The sequence below is a fragment of the Salvelinus sp. IW2-2015 genome, linkage group LG26 (assembly GCF_002910315.2).
Source record: "Salvelinus sp. IW2-2015 linkage group LG26, ASM291031v2, whole genome shotgun sequence".
Taxonomy (NCBI): domain Eukaryota; kingdom Metazoa; phylum Chordata; class Actinopteri; order Salmoniformes; family Salmonidae; genus Salvelinus; species Salvelinus sp. IW2-2015.
This window is the reverse complement of record NC_036866.1, coordinates 12,763,451-12,788,005: the sequence shown is the minus strand read 5'-3', so window position 1 is coordinate 12,788,005 and position 24,555 is coordinate 12,763,451. Positions and strand designations below refer to the sequence as shown.

Here is a 24,555-nt window from a genome sequence, read left to right as displayed (position 1 = left end):
AGAATAATAGTGAAGACATCAGAACTATGAAATAACACATATGGAATCATGTAGTAAGCAAGAAAGTGTTAAACAAATCAAAATATATTTGAGATTCTTCAAATAGCCACCCTTTGCCTTGATATCAGCTTTACACACTCTTGGCATTTTCTCAACCAGCTTCACCTGGAATGCTTTTCCAACAGTCTTGAAGGAGTTCCCACATATGCTGAGCACTTGTTGGCTACTTTTTCTTCACTCTGCGGCCCAACTCATCCAAAACCACCTAATTTGGGTTGAGGTTGGGTGATTGTGGAGGCCAGGTCATCTGATGCAGCACTCCATCAYTCTCCTTCTTGGTCAAATAGCCTTTACACAGCCTGGAGCTGTGTTGTCTCATTGTCTTGTTGAAAAACAAATGGTAGTCCCACTAAGCGCAAACCAGATTGGATGGCGTATCGCTGCAGAATGCTGTGGTAACCATGCTGGTTAAGTGTGCCTTGAATTCTAAATAAATCACAGACAGTGTCACCAGCAAAACACCCCCACACTATCACACCTCCTCAAATCAAATAACATTTTATTGTTCACATACACATGGTTAGCAGATGTTAATGCGAGTGTAATGAAATGCTTGTGCTTCTAGTTCCGACAGTGCAGTAATATCCAACAAGTAATCTAACAATTACACAACCACTACCTAATACACACAAATCTAAAGGGATGGAATAAGAATATGTACATATACATATATGAAAGAGCGATGACCGAGCGGCATAGGCAAGATGCATATAAAATGGTATAAAATACAGTATCTACATATGAGATGAGTAATGTAAGATATGTAAACATGATTAAAGTGGCATTAGTTAAAGTGACTAGTGATCCCTTTATTAAAGTGGCAATGATTTGAGTCTGTATGTAGGCAGCAGCCACTCTGTGTTAGTGATGGCTGTTTAACAGTCTGATGGCCTTGACATAGACTGAAAAACAGCTTCTATCGGTCCCAGCTTTGATGCACCTGTACTGACCTCGCCTTCTGGATGATAGCAGGGTGAACAGGCAGTGGCTTGGGTGGTTGTTGTCCTTGATCTTTTTGGCCTTCCTGTGACATTGGGTGCTGTAGGTGTTCTATGAGGGCAGGCAGTTTGCCCCCAGTGATGCGTTGTGCAGACTGCACCACCCTCTGGAAAGCCTTGCAGTTGAGTGCGTGCAGTTGCCACACCAGGCGGTGATACAGCCTGACAGGATGCTCTCAATTGTGCATCTGTAAAGGTTTGAGGGTTTTAGGTGACAAGCCAAATTTCTTCAGCCTCCTGAGGTTGAAGAGGCACTGTTGCGTCTTCTTCATCACACTGTCTGTGTGGGTGGACCATTTCAGTGTGTCTGTGATGTGTACGCCGAGGAACTTGACTTTCCACCTTCTTCACTGCTGTTCCGTYAATGTGGATAGGGGGGTGCTTCCTCTGCTGTTTCCTGAAGTCCACAATCATCTCCATTGTTTTGTTGACGTTGAGTGAGGTTGTTTTCCTGACACCTCACTCCAAGTGCCCTCACCACCTCYCTGTAGGCTGTCTCACGTTGTTGGTAATCAAGCCCACTACTGTTGTGTCATCTGCAAAATTAATGATTGAGTTGGAGGCGTGCATGGCCACGCAGTCATGCTGAGCATGCACCCTTGTGGGGCACCAGTGTTGAGGATCAGCGAAGTGGAGATGTTGTTTCCTACCTTCACCACATGGGAGCAGCCCGTCAAAGTCCAGGACTCAATTGCACAGGGCGGGTTTGAGGCTCTGGTCCTCAAGCTTAATGATGAGCTTGGAGGGTACTATGGTGTTGAATGCTGAGCTGTAGTCAATAAACAGCATTCTTACATAGGTATTCCTCTTGTCCAGATGGGATTGTGCAGTGTGATGACGATTGCATCGTCTGTGGACCTGTTGGGGCGGTATGCAAACTGAAGTGGGTCTAGGGTGTCAGGTAAGGTGGAGGTGAAAAGAATCCTCTCAAAGCACTTCATGATGACAGAAGTGAGTGCTACGGGGCGAAAGTAATTTAGTTCAGTTATCTTTGCCTTCTTGGCCACCATTGTTCCTGTACCCATCTTGAAGCATGTGGGGACAGCAGACTAGGATAGGGAGAGATTGAATATGTACGTAAACACACCAGCCAGCTGGTCTGCGCATGCTCTGAGGATGYGGCTAGCAATGCCGTCTGGGCCAGTAGCCTTGCGAAGGTTAACACGTTTAAATGTCTTACTCACGTCGGCCACGGAGAAGGAGAGGGGGGCCCGCAGTCCTTGGTAGCGGGCCACTTCGGTGGCACTGTATTATCCTCAAAGTGGGCAAAGAAGGTGTTTAGTTTGTCTGGAAGCAAGACATCGGTGTCCTTGACATGGCTGGTTTTCTTTTTGTAGTCTGTAATTGCCTGTAGACCCTGCCACATCTGTCTCGTGTCTGAGCCGTTGAACTGCGACTCCACTTTGTCTCTATACTGACATTTCGCTTGTTTGAATTCCTTGCGGCGGAATAACTACACTGTTTATATTCGGCTATATTCCCAGTCATCTTTCCATGGTTAAATGCAGTGGTTCGCGCTTTCAGTTTTCTGCGAATGCTGCCATCTATCCACGGTTTCTGGTTAGGATAGGTTTTAATAGTCACAGTGAGTACAACATCTCTAATGCACTTCCTTATAAACTCACTCACCGAATCAGCGTATAAATCGATGTTATTCTCTGAGGTTGCCCAGAACATTTCCCAGTCCGCGTGATCAAAATAATCTTGAAGCGTGTATTCCGATTGGTCAGACCAGCGTTGAATGGTTCTTGTCACGGGTACTTCCTATTTGAGTTTCTGCCTATAGGAAGTAAGGAGCAAAATGGAGTCGTGGTTGGATTTGCCGATGGGAGGTCGGGGGACGACCTCATGTGTATTGCGGAGGTTAGAGTAGCAGTGATCCAGTGTATTTCCCGCGTGGGTGCTACAATCAATATGCTGATAGAATTTAGGTAGCCTTGTTCTCAAATTTGCAGCCTCAGGATATATGGTTTCCAGTTTACATAGAGTCCAGTGAATGACAGGTTCCAGCTGAACACCTGTAGCGTAATAAGAACACCTGTAGCGTAATAAGAACACCTGTAGCGTAATAAGAACACCATAGCCGTAATAAGAACGGGTGCGAGCTAATAAGAACACCTGTAGCGTAATAAGAACACCTGATAGCGTAATAAGAACGGGTGTAGCTTAATAAGAACACCTGTGGCGTTTAATAAGAACACCTGTGGCGTAATAAGAACACCTGTAGGCGTAATAAGAACGGGTGTAGCGTAATAAGAACACCCATAGCGTAATAAGAACACCGTAGCGTAATAGAACACTCTGTAGCGTAATAGAACACTGTAGCGTAATAAAACGGGTGTAGAGGAATAAGAACACCTGTGGCGTAATAAGAACACCTGTAGCGTAATAAAACGGTGTGTAGCTTAATAAGAGCACCTGTGGCGTAATAAGAACACCTGTAGCGTAATAAGAACACCTGTAGCGTAATAAGAACGGGTGTAAAGTAATAAGAACACCTGTAGCGTAATAAGAACAGGTGTAGAGTAATAAGAACGGTGTAGCGTAATAAGAACATTCGTAGTGTAATAAGAACGGTGTAGCGTAATAAGAACACCTGTAGCGTAATACGAACACCTGTAGCGTAATAAGAACGGGTGTAGCGTAATAAGAACATCTGTAAGCGTAATAAGAACGGAGTGTAGCGTAATAAGAACACCTGTAGCGTAATAAGAACACGCTGTAGCGAATAAGAACGGGTGTAAAGTAATAAGAACACCTGTAGCGTAATAAGAACAGGTGTAGAGTAATAAGAACGGGTGTAGCGTAATAAGAACACCCGTAGCGTAATAAAGAACGGGTTGTAGCGTAATAAGAACACCTGTAGCGTAATAAGAACGGGTGTAGCGTAATAAGAACACCTGTAGCGTAATAAGAACAGCTGTAGAGTAATAAGAACGGGTGTAGCGTAATAAGAACACCTGTAGCGTAATAAGAACACCCGTAGCGTAATAAGAACACCCGTAGCGTAATAGAACATGTGTAGAGTAATAAGAACGGGTGTAGCGTAATAAGAACACTGTAAGCGTAATAAGAACACCTGTTAGCGTAATAAGAACGGGTGTAAGTAATAAGAACACCTGTAGCGTAAAGAACAGGTGTAGAGTAATAAGAACGGGTGTAGAGTAATAAGAACACCGTAGCGTATAAGAACGTAGTGTAGCGTAATAAGAACACCGTAGCGTAATAAGAACGGGTGTAGCGTAATAAGAACGGTGTAGCGTAATAAGAACGGGTGTAGAGTATAAGAACGGTGTAGCGTAATAAGAACGGTGTAGATAATAAGAACACATGTAGCGTAATAAGAACACTGTAGGTAATAAGAACACCTGTAGTGTAATAAGAACGGGTGTAGAGTAATAAGAACACCTGTAGCGTAATAAGAACGGGTGTAGATTAATAAGAACACCTGTAGCGTAATAAAACGGTGTAGAGTAATAAGAACACCTGTAGCGTAATAAGAACGGGTGTAGCGTAATAAGAACGGGTGTAGAGTATTAAGAACACATGTAGTGTAATAAGAACACCTGTAGTGTAATAAGAACGGGTGTAGAGTAATAAGAACACCTGTAGCGTAATAAGAACGGGTGTAGATTAATAAGAACACCTGTAGCGTAATAAGAACGGGTGTAGATAATAAGAACACCTGTAGCGTAATAAAGGGTGAATAAGAACACCTGTAGCGTAATAAGAACGGGTAATGAGCGTAAAAGAACGGTGTAGAGTATTAAGAAACATGTAGTGTAATAAGAACACCTGTAGTGTAATAAGAACGGGTGTAGAGTAATAAGAACACCTGTAGCGTAATAAGAACGGGTGTAGCGTAATAAGAACGGGTGTAGCGTAATAAGAACGGGTGTAGAGTAATAAGAACGGGGTGTAGCGTAATAAGAACGGGTGTAGAGTAATAAGAACACATGTAGCGTAATAAGAACACCTGTAGTGTAATAAGAACACCTGTAGTGTAATAAGAACGGGTGTAGAGTAATAAGAACACCTGTAGCGTAATAAGAACGGGTGTAGATTAATAAGAACACCTGTAGCGTAATAAGAACGGGTGTAGAGTAATAAAACACGTAGTAATAAGAACGGGTGTAGAGCGTAATAAGAACGGGTGTAGAGTATTAAGAACACATGTAGTGTAATAAGAACACCTGTAGTGTAATAAGAAGAAGGGTGTAGAGTAATAAAGAACACCTGTAGCGTAATAAGAACGGGTAGATTAATAAGAACACCTGTAGCGTAATAAGAACGGGTGGAGAGTATAGAAACTGTAGCGTAATAAGCATGTAGCGTAATAAGAACGGGTGTAGAGTAAAAGAACACATGTAGTGTAATAAGAACACCTGTAGTGTAATAAGAACGGGTGTAGAGTAATAAGAACACCTGTAGCGTAATAAGAACGGGTTGTAGCGTAATAAGAACGGGTGTAGTGTAATAAGAACACCTGTAGTGTAATAAGAACGGGGAACGGAAGGTAGAGTAATAAGAACACCTGTAGTGTAATAAGAACGGGGTAGTGAGAGAGATAGAAGAACACCTGTAGCGTAATAAGAACGAGAAGATAAGAGTAATAAGAACACCTGTAGCGTAATAAGAACGGTGCTAGAGTAATAAGAACACACTGTAGCGTAATAAGAACGGGTGTAGAGTAATAAGAACACCTGTAGCGTGATAAGGGAATGAACGTAATAAAACGGTGTAGAGTAATAAGAACACTGTATGCTAATAAGAACGGTGTTAGAGTAATAAGAAACACCTGTAGGTAATAAGAACGGTGGGGTAGAGTAATAAGAACACCTGTAGTGAATAAAAACGGGTGTAGAGTAATAAGAACACCTGTAGTTGTAATAAGAACGGGTGTAGAGTAATAAGAACACCTGTAGTGTAATAAGAACGGGTGTAGAGTAATAAGAACACACTGTAGCGTAATAAGAACGGGTGTAGCGTAATAAGAACGGGAGTGTAGTGTAATAAGAACACATTGTCAGTAATAAGAACACCTGACATAGCCGTGGTGTGTATAACAAGAAAGACGACGTGTAAGAGTAATAAGAACACCTGTAGCGTAATAAGAACGGGTGTAGGCATGCAGAAGCAAAATGGCTCTAGTCTAGTAAGAAGATACACAGGGAAACAACCCCACTGTTCACAGGGCAAAATGACAGGGGGGCTGTTTATAAAGGTTACAGGAACAGAAGAAAACCTTGGTCTGCCCGCGGTAACAAGGAGGACTTGCTCCTCTCTCCTCGTTCTAATCGTCTGCATTGTCAACWTTCTCAGTGTCAACGTGGTTGGATGTCATGTATTTTCTTTATGCAGTGTTCCAGCCTGTTCGCAGAAGGATTGCACTGGCGTGTGGTTAAGGTTTMAAATCAGATTCTATGACTTTGGTCACTAGCTGGAACAGCCACAATCTGCGGAGATGCCTCCAGTGCAAGATTCATGACAATAAACGCCAACCTGCATCCACTGGTGGTAGGCATGCTTCAGCAATGCATCTTGAAGGAATAAAACACATTCAGAGAACATGCAGCTTCTCCCCTTCACAACCTCCTGTCATCACACACTTTGCACGACTGGTGAATAACACATTCTCATTCAAAATGTATTTTTATAGGTCATTCCAATTGCATGTTTACTGTCTGTGTTAATCATTTTAAATAGACAAGCCTAAAATAACAGTGTTGGTCAGTTTTAAACTCCTCAGTCAGTCAGTGTCTTGACTCTTGATGTAATCAGCCTCCTGGCATCTGATGTTCAATCATCCCAGTAGCAGTGTGTTGCGCTATCTAAGCTCCCCTCTTAGTCTACTCCTTCATTATGCTAAGTGAGTTGAGAAATTAGCTACAATTCTGGATCTATTTGAGGCTGGCTGAAGAGAACAGGACAGCAGAGCTCACTGATCAATTCCTTTGTTAACGTTGCTCTGTTTTCACATCACATGGCTTTATGAAATGCTAGGCTGGGGATAGATGGTACTGACTAGACTACCAGGAAGAATATGGATGGTATATTGATTTGGTAACCGTTCCTTCCACTACCTGCCCCACATTGTTATTTGACACTGTTATTCCATCATGTGTACCCTATGGGATTCCTCTTTGTTCCTTCGAACACTGATTATGTAAACTAATGGAATCCCTCATAGGTCTAATGCTCTCTCTCTCTTTCTGTCTCTCTCTGTCTCTCTCTCGGTCTCGCTCTCTTTCAGATTTTTCTGCTAGAAAAGCACACATCACTGAGGTAATGTACTCACCTTTACTTTTATTTAGCCCATATGACTGTGAAATACAACTGACTGACATGCCCTCTATTTAAACCCCCCTCCTACTGTCTGTGTTCTGCTACACACACCATCTCCTGCTACTTTGATCCCCCTGCCTGTACTTCAATCCTTATGCTGTGTGATCTCTCTACTACTACACTCCATATAGAGGCTTCAGTATGCTCGCGGGCAGTGTGGGAATCTTCATAGGTACTAACCCGGTCATATGCTGTGTTATAAGCCCCTTCCATTTTACACTCTGCCCTGTGATGAGAAGTGCCCACTGTCAGTTTGTCTGTGTAATCGGGGAGGGGTTAAAGGTTAGAAAAATGGGCATAAAGGGGAGACTCAGTTCACTCACAAGGCTTTTTAGTGCCAGATTTACTAAGCGGAAGCACCTGTGTTGAGTTTGCACCTGTAATTATCACGGGAATAGAAGACAAATGAAACAAAGCTAAAAAAACATGAAACTGACCTTGTTGTCCTCGTTCTTCTATTGATACTCAGTTTACCTTTTATTCCTCCTTTTTATGTGTTATTCCCTATTGGAAAGAACAGGTGCAAACTTCACACAGGCGCAGCAAACGCTTGATAAACCTGGCCCATAGCTAGGCATCAGGTGGTGTTAGTGTTTTCAGCCCATAGACGTGAGTAAAAATCTAAATCTGTGTCTTAATCCCTCCATCCTCTGGCCAACAGCTGCCTGGTGTCTCAGGCCTACCAGGCCAGGGGAAGAGGATGGGCCACAGGGGAGTGGATGCGTCCGGAGAGACCACCTACAAGAAGGTAGGCAGCATCTCCCCTGATTCAGTTAGTCAATCAATTTCATAGTAATAACATATAGTACCTGCGCCTTGAAATGCCTTACAGCACAGCAGTCAACCTCCCACAAGAGCAAGCAAGCCAAGACACTGGCACAAGAAAACTCACCTGGTAATGGTCCTGTATGCATAATTTGGCTACAGCTGTGAGCAAGCAAAGCAGAGAACCGTGAAAGCCTGCATGCTGTATGTTTACATTTACGTCATTTAACAGACACTCTTATCCAGAGTGTGACTTAGAGAACAATTAGGGTTCAGTGCCTTGCTCAAGGGCACATGTGTCACCTAGTCGACTCAGGGATTTGAACCAGCAACCTTTTGGTGTTGAGTGTTTGGTTTCTGACCAAACACTCTTAACCACTAGGCTACCTGCCGCCTGTTCCACTTATACTAATGTGAGAGGAGATAAAGACACAGCAGAGCAGACACAGTGTGTCTCACTGAAAACCAACCTGATGGAGATCTACTGAGACCTGATTGAGCAACCCTGTCTGTCTGTCTTTAGCACATTAGATGATGTGTATTCTGGTGTGCATGGTTGAGCGAGTCAATGTTTTGGCTCTTCATTGTGGAGTACAGTACCCTCTGAGAGGTGAACTAATGGAGCTAGTAAATCAGAAGATTTCTCAATTCATATAAATGAACTGCAGTCCACCAAGCTCAGAGTAGTTTTATCTCCACTAACCCCTACTGTCTGTCTCCTCTCCCCCAGACCACGTCCTCTGCCCTGAAAGGTGCCATCCAGCTGGGCATCGGCTACACGGTGGGCAACCTGAGCTCCAAGCCTGAGAGAGACGTCCTCATGCAGGACTTCTATGTGGTGGAGAGCGTCTTCTTTCCCAGGTAACTAAATCAGATCAGATCAGTTTATTGGTCCCGTACACAGTTCAGCAGATGTTATCGCCAGTGCGGTGAAATGCTTATGTTTCTAGCTCCAATAGTGCAGTAATATTTAGCAATACAATAACAATACACACATAATCCAAAAGTAAAAAACATAACAAGAAATTAAGACATAATATGAACGAGCAATGTCAGAGTCCGGAATATAAATATATATGTATGTGAATGGTGTGTATTGACTGTATGGACAGGATATTCATAGAAAAGGTATGTACTGCAGTAGTTAACTGCTAACCACACCATCAGGGCAGCACATAACTTTGTGAAATCATTAGAACGAGACAGTCATGTCCTCCAGGCCTCGGACCGATCACATCCCTGATCCTGGATATGTTATTTTGATTGAAAGCAATATATATTAATATATTTACACTAGAATAGTTCCTTAGTTCATACATAGTTGTCCCGTATCTAAAAGCTTTTCTCCCCTTCTCCCCCTTCCAGTGAAGGTAGCAACCTGACTCCAGCCCACCACTTCCCAGACTTCCGCTTTAAGACATACGCTCCTGTGGCCTTCCGCTATTTCAGGGAGCTCTTTGGGATCAGGCCCGATGACTACCTGGTAAGAATATGGAAATCTACCATTTTTCAACCATGACAACAGACATGAACACATTGCATGACGTTAACATATTAGATGATCAGAATGAACAGACAAGCAGTAATTTGATAGGCCAATGTTGTGGAATAGATAGGAATGGTTTTAGGATGGCTAGTGCACCAATTCCTGGTCCCACTGAAGCAGCTCTCTGTACAAAAGCTGTTCAGAGGCTCCCTGTATCGAGAGACAGAGGCAGAAGGCTTGGTTGCCAGTGTCCTGTTCTTGGGCCTTGGCCCACACTCCCACAGCCTGCTGCCCACTCCCTCCCTCTCAGTTCAGCCTGCTGCCCACTCCCTCCCTCTCAGTTCAGCCTGCTGCCCACTCCCTCCCTCTCAGTTCAGCCTGCTGCCCACTCCCTCCCTCTCAGTTCAGCCTGCTGCCCACTCCCTCCCTCTCAGTCCTGGTCTGCTGCCCACTCCCTCCCTCTCAGTCCTGGTCTGCTGCCCACTCCCTCCCTCTCAGTCCTGGTCTGCTGTCATCAGTGAGCAGCACAGCAGGCTTTGTAGCACCCTGACTGGGAGTGTGATCTTCCCCCACCAGACAGGCAGGCACCCTGACTGGGAGTGTGATCTCCCCACCAGACAGGGCAGGCACCCTGACTGGGAGTGTGATCTCCCCCACCAGACAGGCAGGCACCCTGACTGGGAGTGTGATCTCCCCCACCAGACAGGCAGGCACCCTGGCTGGGAGTGTGATCTCCCCCACCAGACAGGCAGGCACCCTGGCACGCCTGGAGAGAGACTGGGAAGAGAATCAGGAGAGACGGGAGGGACAGGGAGGGTTGGAGAGAATCAGGAGATTTTGGGAGAGGGAAAGATGAGCAAAGAAATACTGTGTGGTTGAGTAGGGATATTAGGCAGGAAGAAGAACAGAATAGGGAGGGTGAGAGGAGAAACGGTATGCAGAGAGGAGGAGGGCTGGGGATGGCCAGAGAAGGGTTGAGGAGAGGGGGAAGGTATAAGAAGGATGGATAGAGATGGTTAGGGCCAGACGAGATCTGGTGGAGAGGTTAGGTCAAGGAGGAGACAGGGTGAGTCACCGCTCCTCCCTTAGTGGTCAGCAGTCTAGAAGCTCCACAGCACACACATACCTCCGATTAGTGTGTGTGTCTCTGTGTATGTATACTTGTCGGAGTAGGATACATGCATGTACTTGTGTGTTTCAATATGCCATAATAATGCAGTCAAAGTGTATGTGTCTGTGTGTCTGCAGTACTCCCTGTGTAACGAGCCCCTGATTGAGTTGTCCAACCCCGGGGCCAGTGGCTCTGTGTTCTACCTGACCAAGGACGATGAGTTCATCATCAAGACCGTCATGCACAAGGAGGCAGAGTTTCTGCAGAAGCTGCTGCCTGGCTACTACATGGTGAGATATGACCCCACACACTCACAATACACACACACACACACACACACACACACACACTGCATCGTTCCACTCACTCACATACTACTCACAAGAGGAAATCTTTCCGGTACTAGTGTATGTCCTTGTTTCTATTTTAGATTTCTATTTTCCGTGGGGATAAGCTTGTGTATATTCATGTACTAACAGGCACGGAAACCGAGCAGGAATTTACCCATGTTTGAAGGGAAATGCCCTCAAGCATTAGTATATGACAACAGGAAGACATTTACACTGACCTTTTCCACCATTTTGGCTCCAGACCATTGCAGTTACACGATTCCAATGGGTGTTAGGTGTACGTGCTAATGAGCCATGAGGGATTGTGAGCCATGCGGGTTCACTGTGGCCTGAGGCCATAGCAGACTGAGACTAAGACTGAGACACATAGTGGGGACAGGCAGGCAGGCACATACACAGAGAGGCAGTAGAACAGCTCTACACGTCTGCTGCAGCTGACAGGACTGGGTTGGTGCAGCTGACAGGACTGGGTTGGGCTGGGGGCATGATGTAAAACATGGTGATGTAACAAACGTCAGTGCCACCCCCTCACACTTGTTTTCCACTCTCTTATGGCATCATTCTACATGCCTGTTTTCACCACATACTTTTCTATTGAGCAATGCCAAGCTCGATTCTCTGTCACGCTTTCACTTGCTCGTACTCTCTCTCACCCTCTCACATCTCTTTCTTTTTCTCTCCCTCTCACATCTTTCTCTCCCTCACATCTTTCTCTCCCTCTCTATTAGAAGTCGACCAATTAGGATTTTTCAACGCCGATACCGATTATTGGAGGACCAAAAGAAGCCGATACCGATTAATCGGACGATTTTTATATATATATTTGTAATAATGACAATTACAACAATACTGAATGAACACTTATTTTAACTTAATATAATACATCAATAAAATCAATTTAGTCTCAAATAAATAATGAAACATGTTCAATTTGGTTTAAATAATGCAAAAACAAAGTGTTGGAGAAGAAAGTAAAAGTGCAATATGTTAACGTTTAAGTTCCTTGCTAACGTTTAAGTTCCTTGCTTAAAGAACATATGAAAGCTGGTGGTTCCTTTTAACATGAGTCTTCAATATTACCAGGTAAGAAGTTTTAGGTTGTAGTTACTATAGGACTATTTCTCTCTMTACCATTTGTATTTCATATACCTTTGACTATTGGTTGTTCTAATAGGTACTTTAGTATTGCCATCCTAATCTCGGGAGTTGATAGGCTTGAAGTCATAAACAGCGCAATGCTTGAAGCACAGCGAAGAGCTGCTGGCAAATGCCGGAAAGTGCTGTTTGAATGAATGCTTACGAGCCTGTTGCTGCCTACCATCGCTCAGTCAGACTGCTCTATCAAATCATAGACTTAATTATAACATAATAACACACAGAAATACGAGCCTTAGGTCATTAATATGGTCAAATCCGGAAACTATCATTTCGAAAACAACGTTTATTATTTCAGTGAAATACGGAACCGTTACGTATTTTATCTAACGGTGGCATCCATAAGTCTAAATATTCCTGTTACATTGCACAACCTTCAATGTTATGTCATAATTATGTACAATTCTGGCAAATTAATTCGGGTTTTTGTTAGGAAGAAATGGTCTTCACACAGTTCGCAACGAGCCAGGCGGCCCAAACTGCTGCATATACCCTGACTCTGCTTGCACAGAACGCAAGAGAAGTGACACAATTTCCCTAGAAATTCATGTTAGCAGGTAATATTAACTAAATATGCAGGTTTAAAAATATATACTTGTGTATTGATTTTAAGAAAGGCATTGATGTTGTTAGGGTTGCGTAAGTTCAACTGAGATAGGAACAATAGGACACCTGAACTTGATTAAAATAATTGTTTAATTCAAAAGTTAATAAATGGCAAATGCATTTTTCGTATATACGGGTCCACTGCACCACCCCGCAGGGTGGTAACAGAGAAGACACTTGTTACTGACAAAGACATTATAATAAATACTCATGACAGAGATAGTTCCCACTTCCGAGCCGGCCTGTCAGAGTAGAGACTGGGCGTGGTTTAGACTCACCCAGCCTATCGTTGGTGTTGGCGCTTAAGCTAGTCCTAGCCCCTTAGCGCATGTGATGTCCCGACGCTGTTGCTGTGTAGATTACGCTCCTTCACCCCAAAGACTGGGGTCAGACAGCTCTGTAATATTGTCTGAGCTATTCACACCTGTTATACAATGTCCACTGTTCTCGCTCAAGGCTAACTACAGCTTCCCAGCTTCTTATCTGAGCTAACTGTTACTTTCGGCACACACACACAGACACCCAGGCGCCCAGACCAACAGTTAGCTAATATTCAATCACGTTTGTTGTAGTATTCAATCACATATCATACAGTTGCTAATATTCAATCATGTTTGTTATAGTATTCAATCACATATAATACAGTTGCTAATATTCAATCATGTTTGTTATAGTATTGGGTTATAGTGCATGACTCAGAACCTCACATATGTTTTTCGTGTGTATAGTTTATCTGTTATTGTCTGGTCAGCAGTCTCCTGATTCACCCCCCTCCTGTGTCTCTCTAAGATTAGCACAGTCCCGGTCACATAGTACAGCGCCCACACTACTGATACATTTGTTGCATACACACACATATTTCATACACACACACATTTCAGACTGCTTGTTCATGGTTAGGCCCTGAGCACTGGTAAAAGTGAGAACAATGGAAAATGCAGGTTCACAAGAGTCAGCAATTCAAACTTTAATRCATAAGAAGCCCTACTAGCTTATAGTTAGTTAAGCATGTCAAAAAACCTTATAAAAACCCCACAATGTTTATGGTTAGGTACACATTGGTGCAACGACAGTGCTTTTTTCGCGAATACGCTTGTTAAATCACCCGTTTGGCGAAGTTGGCTGTGATTCAATGATAAATTAACAGGCACCACATCGATTATATGCAACGCAGGACAAGCTAGATAAACTAGTAATATCATCAACCATGTGTAGTTAACTAGTGATTATGTTAAGATTGATTGTTTTTTATAAGATACGTTTAATGCTAGCTAGCACCTTACCTTGGCTCCTTGCTGCGCTCGCATAACAGGTAGTCAGCTTGCCACGCAGTCTCCTCGTGGAGTGCAATGTAATCGGCCAAATCAGTGTCCAAAAATGCTGATTACCGATTGTTATGAAAACTTGAAATCGGCCCTAATTAATCGGCCATTCCTATTAATCGGTCGACCTCTACTCTCTATCCCCCTCTTTCATCCCCTGCTTTCTCTCTCATGTGTCTCTCTCTTGCTGACTTGCTGCACCCTCAATAACTACTGTAATTATTATTATTTGACCATGCTTGTCACTTATGAACATTTTGAACATCTTGGCCATGTTCTGTTATAATCTCCACCCGGCACAGCCAGAAGAGGACTGGCCACCCCCCATAGCCTGGTTCCTCTCTAGGTTTCTTCCTAGGTTTTGGCCTTTTCTAGGGAGTTTTTCCTAGCCACCGTGCTTCTACACCTGCATTGCTTGCTGTTTGGGGTTTTAGGCTGGGTTTCTGTACAGCACTTTGAGATATCAGCTGATGTACGAAGGGCTATATAAATAAATTTGATTTGATTTGTCAGCGCTRTGCCCTCCACTCAGGGACAGAGGGGGCATGTGTTGCTGGATGATGGGGATTCACTCCCTCTGTTTCTCTCCGTCTCTCGCTCTCTTGGTCTCATGCCCCCAGTCTGTCTCTCTTGTGGAGATCACTGGCTGTGGCCTAAAAGCCTGAAGGCCTTACTGCTTGCTGTTGGATCCCTGTGACCCCTCCGGCCCCCTCCTTCCCCTGTCTCTCTGTCTGTCTCTTCCCGTCTCTCTCCCTCCTCTCTCTCTCTGTCTCTCTCCGAGTTGCACTCTTTGAGTGGATAAGAAGCTGGCTCCTGGTAATTACTTTAATGGGATTCTGTCATTACTTTTAATGTTTAAGGAACGTGTGTAGCTTGGCTAACCTCACCTATTTGGGTTGACTACTTAAATATTTAAAGCAGAGTGATGATAAGGAGATAGTTTTACGAAATCGTGAATTTGGTTAGTTTAAACGTCTCGTACGTTGGGTTACTGCTTTTGGTATTTTTTGGCTACTCTTGTGTTGTGAATATTTTGAAGGGGTGAGGTTGGTTTGGTCTTGAGGAATCGTGTGGTACTGTGACGGAGCTGGCCTTACTCAATCACCTAAAGGGATACTTTGGGATTTTGGCAATGAGGATACCATTTTTATGTTTCTGCGTGCARTTTGAAGTTGCTAACTAGTGCTAGCGCAATTGCTAACTAGCGTCAGCACAATGGCTGAAAGTATCTGCTAGGTAGCATGCTAGTAGATACACATAGACTTCCAGTCATTACATCCTTGAAACTAGACACAGAGACATAACTCCCAAGTGGCGCAGTGATCTAAGGCACTGCATCTCAGTGCTAGAGGCGTCACTACAGACCCTGGTTCAATCCTGGGCTGTATCACAACCGGCCATGATTGGGAGTCTCATAGGGCAGCGCACAATTGGCCCAGCGTTGTTAGGGTTCGGCCGGGATAGGCCGTCATTGTAAAATAAGAATTTGTTCTTAACTGACTAGCCTAGTTAAATAAAGGTTAAATAATATTTGTATCCATGAGTTAATCGGACTCTGGGGAAGTAGATAAAGGGCCTCATTGCCAAAATCCTGAAATATCCATTTAAAAAGGCTTAAAAACAAAGACTGAGATATAAACTGTTCAAAATGATTGTATTTATTGCCTTTCCAGATCAAGTTAAAACCATTAAAAAAACTGTAGCTCACATAGCTCACAAACATTGCAGGCACATCTATTTAAAAGAGCAGGTTACCTAATTACCAGGGTTAAAATGAAAGGTACCAAATCATGGACTGTTTTATTCAAAAGTATCCTGTGCTCTTGGTAATGTTGGTCTTTTTCTTACTGCATCTTTCTCTCTCTCCAGAACCTCAACCAGAACCCTCGTACCCTGCTCCCCAAGTTCTTCGGCCTGTACTGCATCCAGTCTGGCGGTAAGAACATCCGCATGGTGGTCATGAACAACGTTCTACCACGCGCCGTACGCATGCACCTCAAGTTCGACCTGAAGGGCTCCACATACAAACGCTGTGCCTCCAAGAAGGAGAGACAGAAGGCCAAGCCGACCTTCAAAGACCTTGACTTCATGCAGGACCTGCAGGATGGCCTGATGCTGGACCAGGATATGTACAGCGCTCTGGTCAAGACCCTGCAGAGAGACTGTCTGGTGAGGAAAACAAGCCAGGTTTAGGACCCATTGCTATCAGGGTTTAAATTACACATTGACATAATTTTAAACTTAGCATCTACAGTTGAGGGCACTAAAAAGTTACTTGCTGCAGCAAGGTATATTATTAATATTGTCAATTCCTTTGACGTCGAGCAGCAAGTTATTAATTAAATACCTTTCTGAAATATGCCCCTGACTGTGCAGTTACATCCACTGTGAAGCAAATGTTTTATACTACGCTGCAGTACAGGTTAACTTTTATACCCCCATTTGTAATAGAAAAGGTAATTGAGAAGGACCCCATTGACGTGTGGACCAATCATAGGGCTGATAGGCCTGGCTCAGTCCTATAACTGAAACCTATATATCTGTGTATATTTCCAGGTGCTGGAGAGCTTTAAGATCATGGACTACAGCTTGCTGCTGGGGGTCCATAACATCGACSAGTCAGAGCGGGAGCAGCAGATGGAGGGAGGAGAGAAGGATCAGAAGAGGCCCGTGGCCCAGAAGGCCCTCTACTCCACCGCCATGGAGTCCATCCAGGGAGGGGCCGCCTGCGGAGAGTCTATCGACACCGACGACACGTTGAGTGACTGACGTGTGACCGGCTGGGGTGTTTGAGTGTTGCTAGCGGTCTCCTTGTAGCTCTCTCTACCCTCTCTGTTTGTCAGTGCCACTCTTTGTATCTCACTATCTCTTCATGTTTGTCTGTAGGATGGGCGGCATCCCAGCAGTCAACGGGAAAGGAGAGCGTCTACTCCTCTACATCGGAATCATCGACATCCTGCAATCCTACAGGTAATCACAAATATCATATAAATCATACAGAATCGTGTTCATTAGGTCACACTGTAGCAAAACGTTTTGGAACGGAAACGAAAACTAACGTTTCTTATTGGACAAGTTCAGATAGTACCTATCTGTAGCAGTATATATTTTTTATCTTTGTTGCCTAATAAATGTGACCCAGGTAACTATATTATAACTCATTCAGTCACTATCTGTCTTGTAGAATCAGCCCGCCAGCATCATAAGATGATAAAATATTCAGCCTCCATCAGCGTATAAAACAACAGCCTGTAGCGTGGCTGGTTGACGCTGTTTATATTTGTCGCTGTGACCTTAACCCCCTAAGGTCGATGTCTGCGCCCCTGTGAAAATCTAATTAGCATAATACAAACATCGAAAAATCTAAAAAATGTATGGAAGTATATATGGAGACTATTTAGTGACAAAAATAAGGGGTTCAATACATGTCCCAAAAAATAACAAATGTTTCTTCTATCTCTCAGATAAAGGACAGACACTTCAGAACACATGTCCTTTAGATGTTTTGTGGGGGACTATCTGTTGTTCCATGTGCTGAATCTGTTATTCAATGCGTTTGTATGGGCTAATAGCAGTAAGGCCAAATAAACATTTTCATCAAATCATTTTTGTATATTTTTGGGGATACTTCAAAGTGTCTAAACATTCAAAATCAAATAGCAAAAGTATCCTTGGTATGACCTTCTTAAAACAATTCCATATAGCTTAGTAGTACCCCCACCCCTACTCCGACTTAGACAGGGCTTAGACTCTAACGGGTTAATCCATTTTTAATACCAAATGTTTTAAGTGTTGTTTCTCTTTCCGGCTCCAGGTTAATAAAGAAACTGGAGCACACGTGGAAGGCTTTGGTTCACGATGGGGTGAGTTTAACCTTCATAATGAGCCTTCTTTATTTGTATTTCCTAGTACAGTCAGTCTGGGCTATGTAATCATATCTGAGCTCTTTATGAACACAGTCATTAACAATATACAGTGCCTTCGGAACGTATTCACACCCCTTGACCTTTTCCACGTTTTGTTACATTGAAGCCTTATTCTAAAATGTATTCAATCGTTTTTTTCCCCTCATCAATTTACAAACAATACCTCATAATGACAAAGCATAAACAGGTTTTTAGAAATGTTTGTGAATTTATTAAAAAATCTAAAACTGATATTACATTCATAAGTATTCAGACAATTTACTCAGTACTTTGTTGAAGCACTTTTGGCAGCGATTAAAGCATTGAGTCTTCTTGGGTATGACGCTACAAGCTTGGCACACGTATATTTGGGAAGTTTCTCCCATTCTTCTCTGCAGATTCTCTCAAGCTCTGTCAGGTTGGATGGGGAGCGTCAGAGACTTGTCCCGAGTCCACTCCTGTGTTGTCTTGGCTGTGTGCTTAGGGTCATTGTCCTGTTGGAAGGTGAACCTTCGCCCCAGTCTGAGGACCTGAGTGCTCTGGAGCAGGTTTTCATCAAGGATCTCTCTGTACTTTGCTCCGTTCATCTTTGCCTCGATCCTGACTAGTCTTCCAGTCCATGCAGCTGAAAAACATCCCCACAGTATGATGCTGCCATCACCATGCTTCACCGTAGAGATGGTGCCAGGTTTCCTCCAGACGTAATGCTTGGCATTCATGCCGAAGAGTTCAATCTTGGTTTCATATTTGGAAAACTCAAAGCARGCCTTTTACTGAGGAGTAGCTTCCTTCTGATTGGTGGAGTGCTGCAGAGATGGCTGTCCTTCTGGAAGGTTCTCCCATCTCCACAGAGGAACTCTAGAGCTCTGTCAGAGTGACCATTGAGTTCCTTGTCACCTGCCCGACCAAGGCCCTTCTCCACCGATTGCTCAGTTTGGCCGTACGACCAGCTCTAGGAAGAGTCTTGGTGGTTCCAAACTTCTTCCATTTAAGAATGATGGCGGCCACTGGGGACCTTCAATGCTGAAGACATTTTTTGTTACCCTTCCCCAGATCTGCGCCTCAACACAATCCTGTCTGAGTTCAATTTCTTYGACCTCATGGCTTGGTTTTTGCTCTGACATGCACTGTCAACTGTGGGTCCTTATGTAGACAGGTGTGTGCCTTTCAAAATCATGTCCAATCAATTGAATTTACCACAGGTGGACTCCAATCAAGTTGTAGATACATCTCAAGGATGATCAATAGACACAGGATGCACCTGAGCTCCTAGTCCTGTTTGACAGACAGCTTTACTCCAGTTCCTCAGACACAGGTGTGCAGACTATTGGAGATTTGACCAGTTGTGCGGTTTTAATGATTGAACAGCAAGCCACCGTCTGTTTCCCCCCCCTCTCTCTGTCTGGGTTCTGAGTACTCTATACTCTGACCTTGAGGTTACTGCCATTCTTTCCCCTCATGCATTTATTGATGAAGTCACAGCTATACAGACAGGTTGGCTACTGTGGAGAAGCAGGGTAGCTGTGTGTGTGTGTGTGTGTGTGTGTGTGTGTGTGTGTGTGTTGTTTACTTATTCCCCCCAAAATTGATGTTTGGTCTACACACAATACCCCATAATGACAAAGTGAAAACATGTTTTTAGAAATATTTATAAATGTATTGACAATCAAAAATAGAAATATCGAATTTACTGACAGTTGAAGTCGGAGGTTTACTTACACCTTATCCAAATACATTTAAACTCAGTTTTTCACAATTCCTGACATTTAATCCAAGTAAAAATTCTCTGTATTAGGTCAGTTAGGATCACTTCTTTATTTTAAGAATGTGAAATGTCAGAATAATAGTAGAGAGAATGATTTATTTAAGCTTTTATTTCTTTCATCACATTCCCAGTTGGTCCGAAGTTTACATACATTCAATTAGTATTTGGTAGCATTGCCTTTAAATTGTTTAACTTGGGTCAAACGTTTCAGGTAGCCTTCCACAAGTTTCCCAAAATAAGTTGGGTGAATTTTGGCACATTCCTCCTGACAGAGCTGGTGTAACTGAGTCAGGTTTGAAGGCCTCCTTGCTCGCACACACTTTTTCAGTTCTGCCCACAAATTTTCTATGGGATTGAGGTCAGGGCTTTGTGATGGCCACTCCAATACCTTGACTTTGTTGTCCTTAAGCCATTGTGCCACAACTTTGTAAGTATGCTTGGGGTCATTGTCCATTTGGAAGACCCATTTGCGACCAAGCTWTAACTTCCTGACTGATGTCTGGAGATGTTGTTTCAATATATCCACATAATTTTCCTSCCTCATGATRCCATCTATTTTGTGAAGTGCACCAGTCCCTCCTGTAGCAAAGAACCCCCACAACATGATGCTGCCACCCCCGTGCTTCACGGTTRGGATGGTGGTCTTCGGCTTGCAAGCCTCCCCCTTTTTCCTCCAAACATAACGATGGTCATTATGGCCAAACAGTTTTATTTTTGTTTCATCAGACCAGAGGACATTTCTCCAAAAAGTACGATCTTTGTCCCCATGTGCATTTGCAAACCGTAGTCTGGCTTTTTTTTATGGTGGTTTTGGAGCAGTGGCTTCTTCCTTGCTGAGCGACCTTTCAGGTTATGTCGATATAGGACTCGTTTTACTGTGGATATAGATACTTTTGTACCCGTTTCCTCCAGCATCTTCACAAGGTCTTTTGCTGTTGTTCTGGGATTGATTTGCACTTTTCGCACCAAAGCACGTTCATCTCTAGGAGACAGAACGCGTCTCCTTCCTGAGCGGTATGACGGCTGCGTGGTCCCATGGTGTTTATACTTGCGTACTATTGTTTGTACAGATGAACGTGGGACCTTCAGGCGTTTGGAAATTGCTCCCAAGGATGAACCAAACTGTGAAGGTCTACAATTTTTTTTCTGAGGTGTTGGCTGATTTCTTTTGATTTTCCCATGATGTCAAGCAAAGAGGCACTAAGTTTTAAGGTAGGCCTTGAAATGCATCCACAGGTACACCTCCAATTGACTCAAATGATGTCAATTAGCCTATCAGATGCTTCTAAAGCAATGACATCATTTTCTGGAATTTTCCAAGCTGTTTAAAGGCACAGTCAACTTAGTGTATGTAAACGTCTGACCCACTGGAATTGTGATACAGTGAATTATAAGTGAAATAATCTGTCTGTAAACAATTGTTGGAAGAATTACTTGTGTCATGCACAAATGTCCTAACCGACTTGCCAAAACTATAGTTTGTTAACAAGAAATTTGTGGAGTCATTAAAACTAGTTTTTCAACCACTCCAACCTAAGTGTATGTAAACTTCCGACTTCAATTGTAAGTCTTCACACCCCTGTGTCAATACTTTGTAGAAGCACCTTTATAAGCAATTACAGCTGTGAGTCTTTCTGGGTAAGTCTCTAAGAGCTTTCCACACCTGGATTGTGCAACATTTTCCCATTTGTTATTTTCTATATTCTTCAAGGTCTGTCAATTTGGTTGTTGGTCATTTCAGGTCTTGCCATAGATTTTCAAGTAGATTTAAGTCAAAACTGTAACTCGGAAACTCCGTAACATTCACTTCCTAGTAAGCAGCTCCAGTGTAGATTTGGTCTTGTGTTTTGTGTTATTGTCCTGCTGAAAAGTGAATTCATCTCCCATTGTCTTTTGGAAAGCAGGTTTTCCTCTAGGATTTTGCCTGTCCTCCATTCCATTTGTTTTTTTATCCTGAAAAACTCCCCAGTCCTTAACGATTGCAAGCATACCCATAACATGATCAGCCACCACTATGCTTGAAAATATAGAGTGTGGTACTCAGTAATGTGTTTTATTGGATTTGCCCCAAACATAAGACTTTATATTCAGGACAAAAAGGTAATTGCTTTGCCACATTTTTTGCAGTATTACCTTAGTGCCTTGATGCAAACATGATTTAGAATGTTTGTATTCTTTACAGGCTTCCTTCTTTTCACTCTGTCAATTAGGTTAGTATTGTGGAGTAACTACAATGTTGTTTGTCCATCCTCAGTTTTCTCCTATCACAGCCATTAATGAATAACTTCACCATGCTCAAAGGGATATTCAATGTCTGTTTTTTCTTGTTTTACCCATCTACCATTGGTGCCCTTCTTTACGAGGCATTGGAAAACCTCCATAGATCTTTGTGGTTGAATCTGTGTTTGAAATTCACTGCTCGACTGAGGGACCTTACAGATAATTGTATGTGTGGGGTACAGAGATGAGGTTGTCGTATGTTAAACACTATTATTCCATGCAGTCCATGCAACTTATTATGTGACTTATTAAGCAATGTTTTACTCCTGAACTTAAGTAGGCTTGCCATAACAAAGGGGTTGAATACTTATTGACTTAAGACATTTGAGCTTTTCATTTTTKATTAATTTGTAAACATTTTTGAAAAACATAATTCCACTTTGACATTATGGGGTATTGTGTGTAGGCCAGTGTCAAAAAATCTATATGTAATCAATTTTAAATTCAGTCTGTAACACAACAAAATGTGGAAAAAGTCAAGGGGTGTGAATACTTTCTGAAGGCACTGTAGAACTGTTATTTTCTCACTCGCTCTCTCTCGCTCCCCCCTGACATGGTTTAACAAGCCTGGCGTGACGTGTTGGGAAACCAGCATAATGACTGAGTGATGGGGTTATACCACATCTCTCTCTCTCGGGTGTGTGTGCATGTGTGTTGAGCCAATGACCGCACAGCTTACAAAGTATATGTCTGTGATTGTTGTCATCCTGGGAGACTTGGCTGATGAATCCAGACCCTGAAACCATGCTGCCCCGGCGGTCCCACTCAGCCTCCACCACCACCTTAAAGACTGGCAGGGGCCTCCGGGGCCGAAGCAGGGTACTCCGGGCCAGTGGCTTGAGCAGCAGAGGGTTTAGCATGGGCCCCAGGAGCCTCAGGGGCTCGGGGAGAGGTGGGGCAACAACAGCAGGAGTCTCTGGTACCTCACTGAGAAGATACGGGGGGGGGGGGGGTCATCTCTCACCATCTCTTTCTGGGTCAGACTGAACCAAACACCCGAGTGTCGTGTGTCCTGTCCAGCCATGTGATCTTAGCCCACTGGTGCATGTGTAATGAGTTGAAGAGAGTGTGTGTCCTGGGTCGTTTGGCCTGTCCTACTCTAGAGAGAAAGGATGAATAAACTAGGCCATACAGTGAGGCGTGCAGCATCCTAACTAAGAATGGAGATGGACTGTATTTAAAGTAAATGTGTTGTTCTCTCTCCCTCTCTCTTTCTCTTGCTGCGTCTCTCTCCTGTTTTTGCTACCTCTCTCTCATTTGCTTTCTTTATCTTCCCATACCCCCCCCCCCCCAGGACACCGTATCAGTCCATCGGCCTGGTTTCTATGCAGACAGGTTCTTCAAATTCATGAGCAGCAATGTGTTCAAGAAGAGCTCCTGTGAGTAGACCCTGTCTCTTATACACATCTAGATGTGTATAAGAGACGACACCGTATCAGTCCATCGGCCTGGTTTCTATGCAGACAGGTTCTTCAAATTCATGAGCAGCAATGTGTTCAAGAAGAGCTCCTGTGAGTAGACCAGACTAGACTATACTATCAGTCAGGCTGACACACACACGGCTTCCAGGAAAACAAAGACCTGCTCAATTCACTTAGTGTTATGCTTGAATCTTGGTTTTGAACTTGATGTATTTAACTTGATCTCTTTTGAATGGATGTACTTTTTCACTGCAAATCCTCTGTTATGTATTTTGTATTGGGAGGTGAAACATTATGAGAAAATATGAAAGATATTGAACACTCAAACACACACATAGGACTGTGTTCCCTTTGGTGGTAAGAGGACAAGTGATGTTATTTATCTGTGTGTTCCTCAGCCTTGAAGTCTTCTCCCATTAAGAAGGGTCGTGTGGGCCTGACGGTGCCTAAGTACACTGGCCCTGGAGCCGCCTGGTCAGCCAGCCAGTTTCCCTCGGAGAGAGACGATAACATCTACGACCTGAGAGGAGCACGCAGCTTCCCCACGCTGGAGGACGAGGGTAGGGAGACCTAGATTATATAAACACCCCCCACCGTCAAATTCACACACTCCACATTCACACAGCGCTATCATTTTATCCTAGCTGTTGACGGAGACTGAATGCAGGTGTTTTGTTCTGATTCTCTCTACCCACTTCTTTCCCCTTGTCTCTTCTCGCTCTCTCTCTCTCTCAGGGCGACCAGACCTTCTACCCTGCACCCCTCCGTCGTTTGAGGAGGCGACCACGGCCTCCATCGCCACCACGCTCTCCTCCACCACCTCTCTGTCCATCCCAGAGAGGTCTCCCTCAGATGCTGGAGCAGAGAACCCCCGCTACAGGTACCAGAACAACAGCTCTGAGAGAAGGTACAGCTATGGACACAATGGCTTATTTATGGACTATGTATTCATGGTGTCATTTTTTWAAATGAGAATTAAAACTTAA

The 24,555-nt window shown here is 43.6% G+C and overlaps 1 protein-coding gene across 1 annotated transcript in view; it reads left to right on the top strand.

The window, feature by feature from the left end:
• The window catches only part of LOC111952550 (phosphatidylinositol 4-phosphate 5-kinase type-1 gamma-like), a 78,780-nt gene that overhangs the window by 34,679 nt on the left and 19,546 nt on the right, over positions 1-24,555 (top strand). The window contains exons 2-13 of the mRNA XM_023971357.2: positions 7,312-7,343; positions 8,065-8,151; positions 8,899-9,029; positions 9,534-9,651; positions 10,903-11,055; positions 16,068-16,367; positions 16,755-16,954; positions 17,085-17,168; positions 18,013-18,061; positions 23,443-23,527; positions 23,968-24,129; positions 24,305-24,476. Of these exons, the coding sequence (XP_023827125.1) occupies positions 7,312-7,343; positions 8,065-8,151; positions 8,899-9,029; positions 9,534-9,651; positions 10,903-11,055; positions 16,068-16,367; positions 16,755-16,954; positions 17,085-17,168; positions 18,013-18,061; positions 23,443-23,527; positions 23,968-24,129; positions 24,305-24,476 (1,573 nt within the window). The remainder of the gene's footprint in view (positions 1-7,311; positions 7,344-8,064; positions 8,152-8,898; positions 9,030-9,533; positions 9,652-10,902; positions 11,056-16,067; positions 16,368-16,754; positions 16,955-17,084; positions 17,169-18,012; positions 18,062-23,442; positions 23,528-23,967; positions 24,130-24,304; positions 24,477-24,555) is intronic.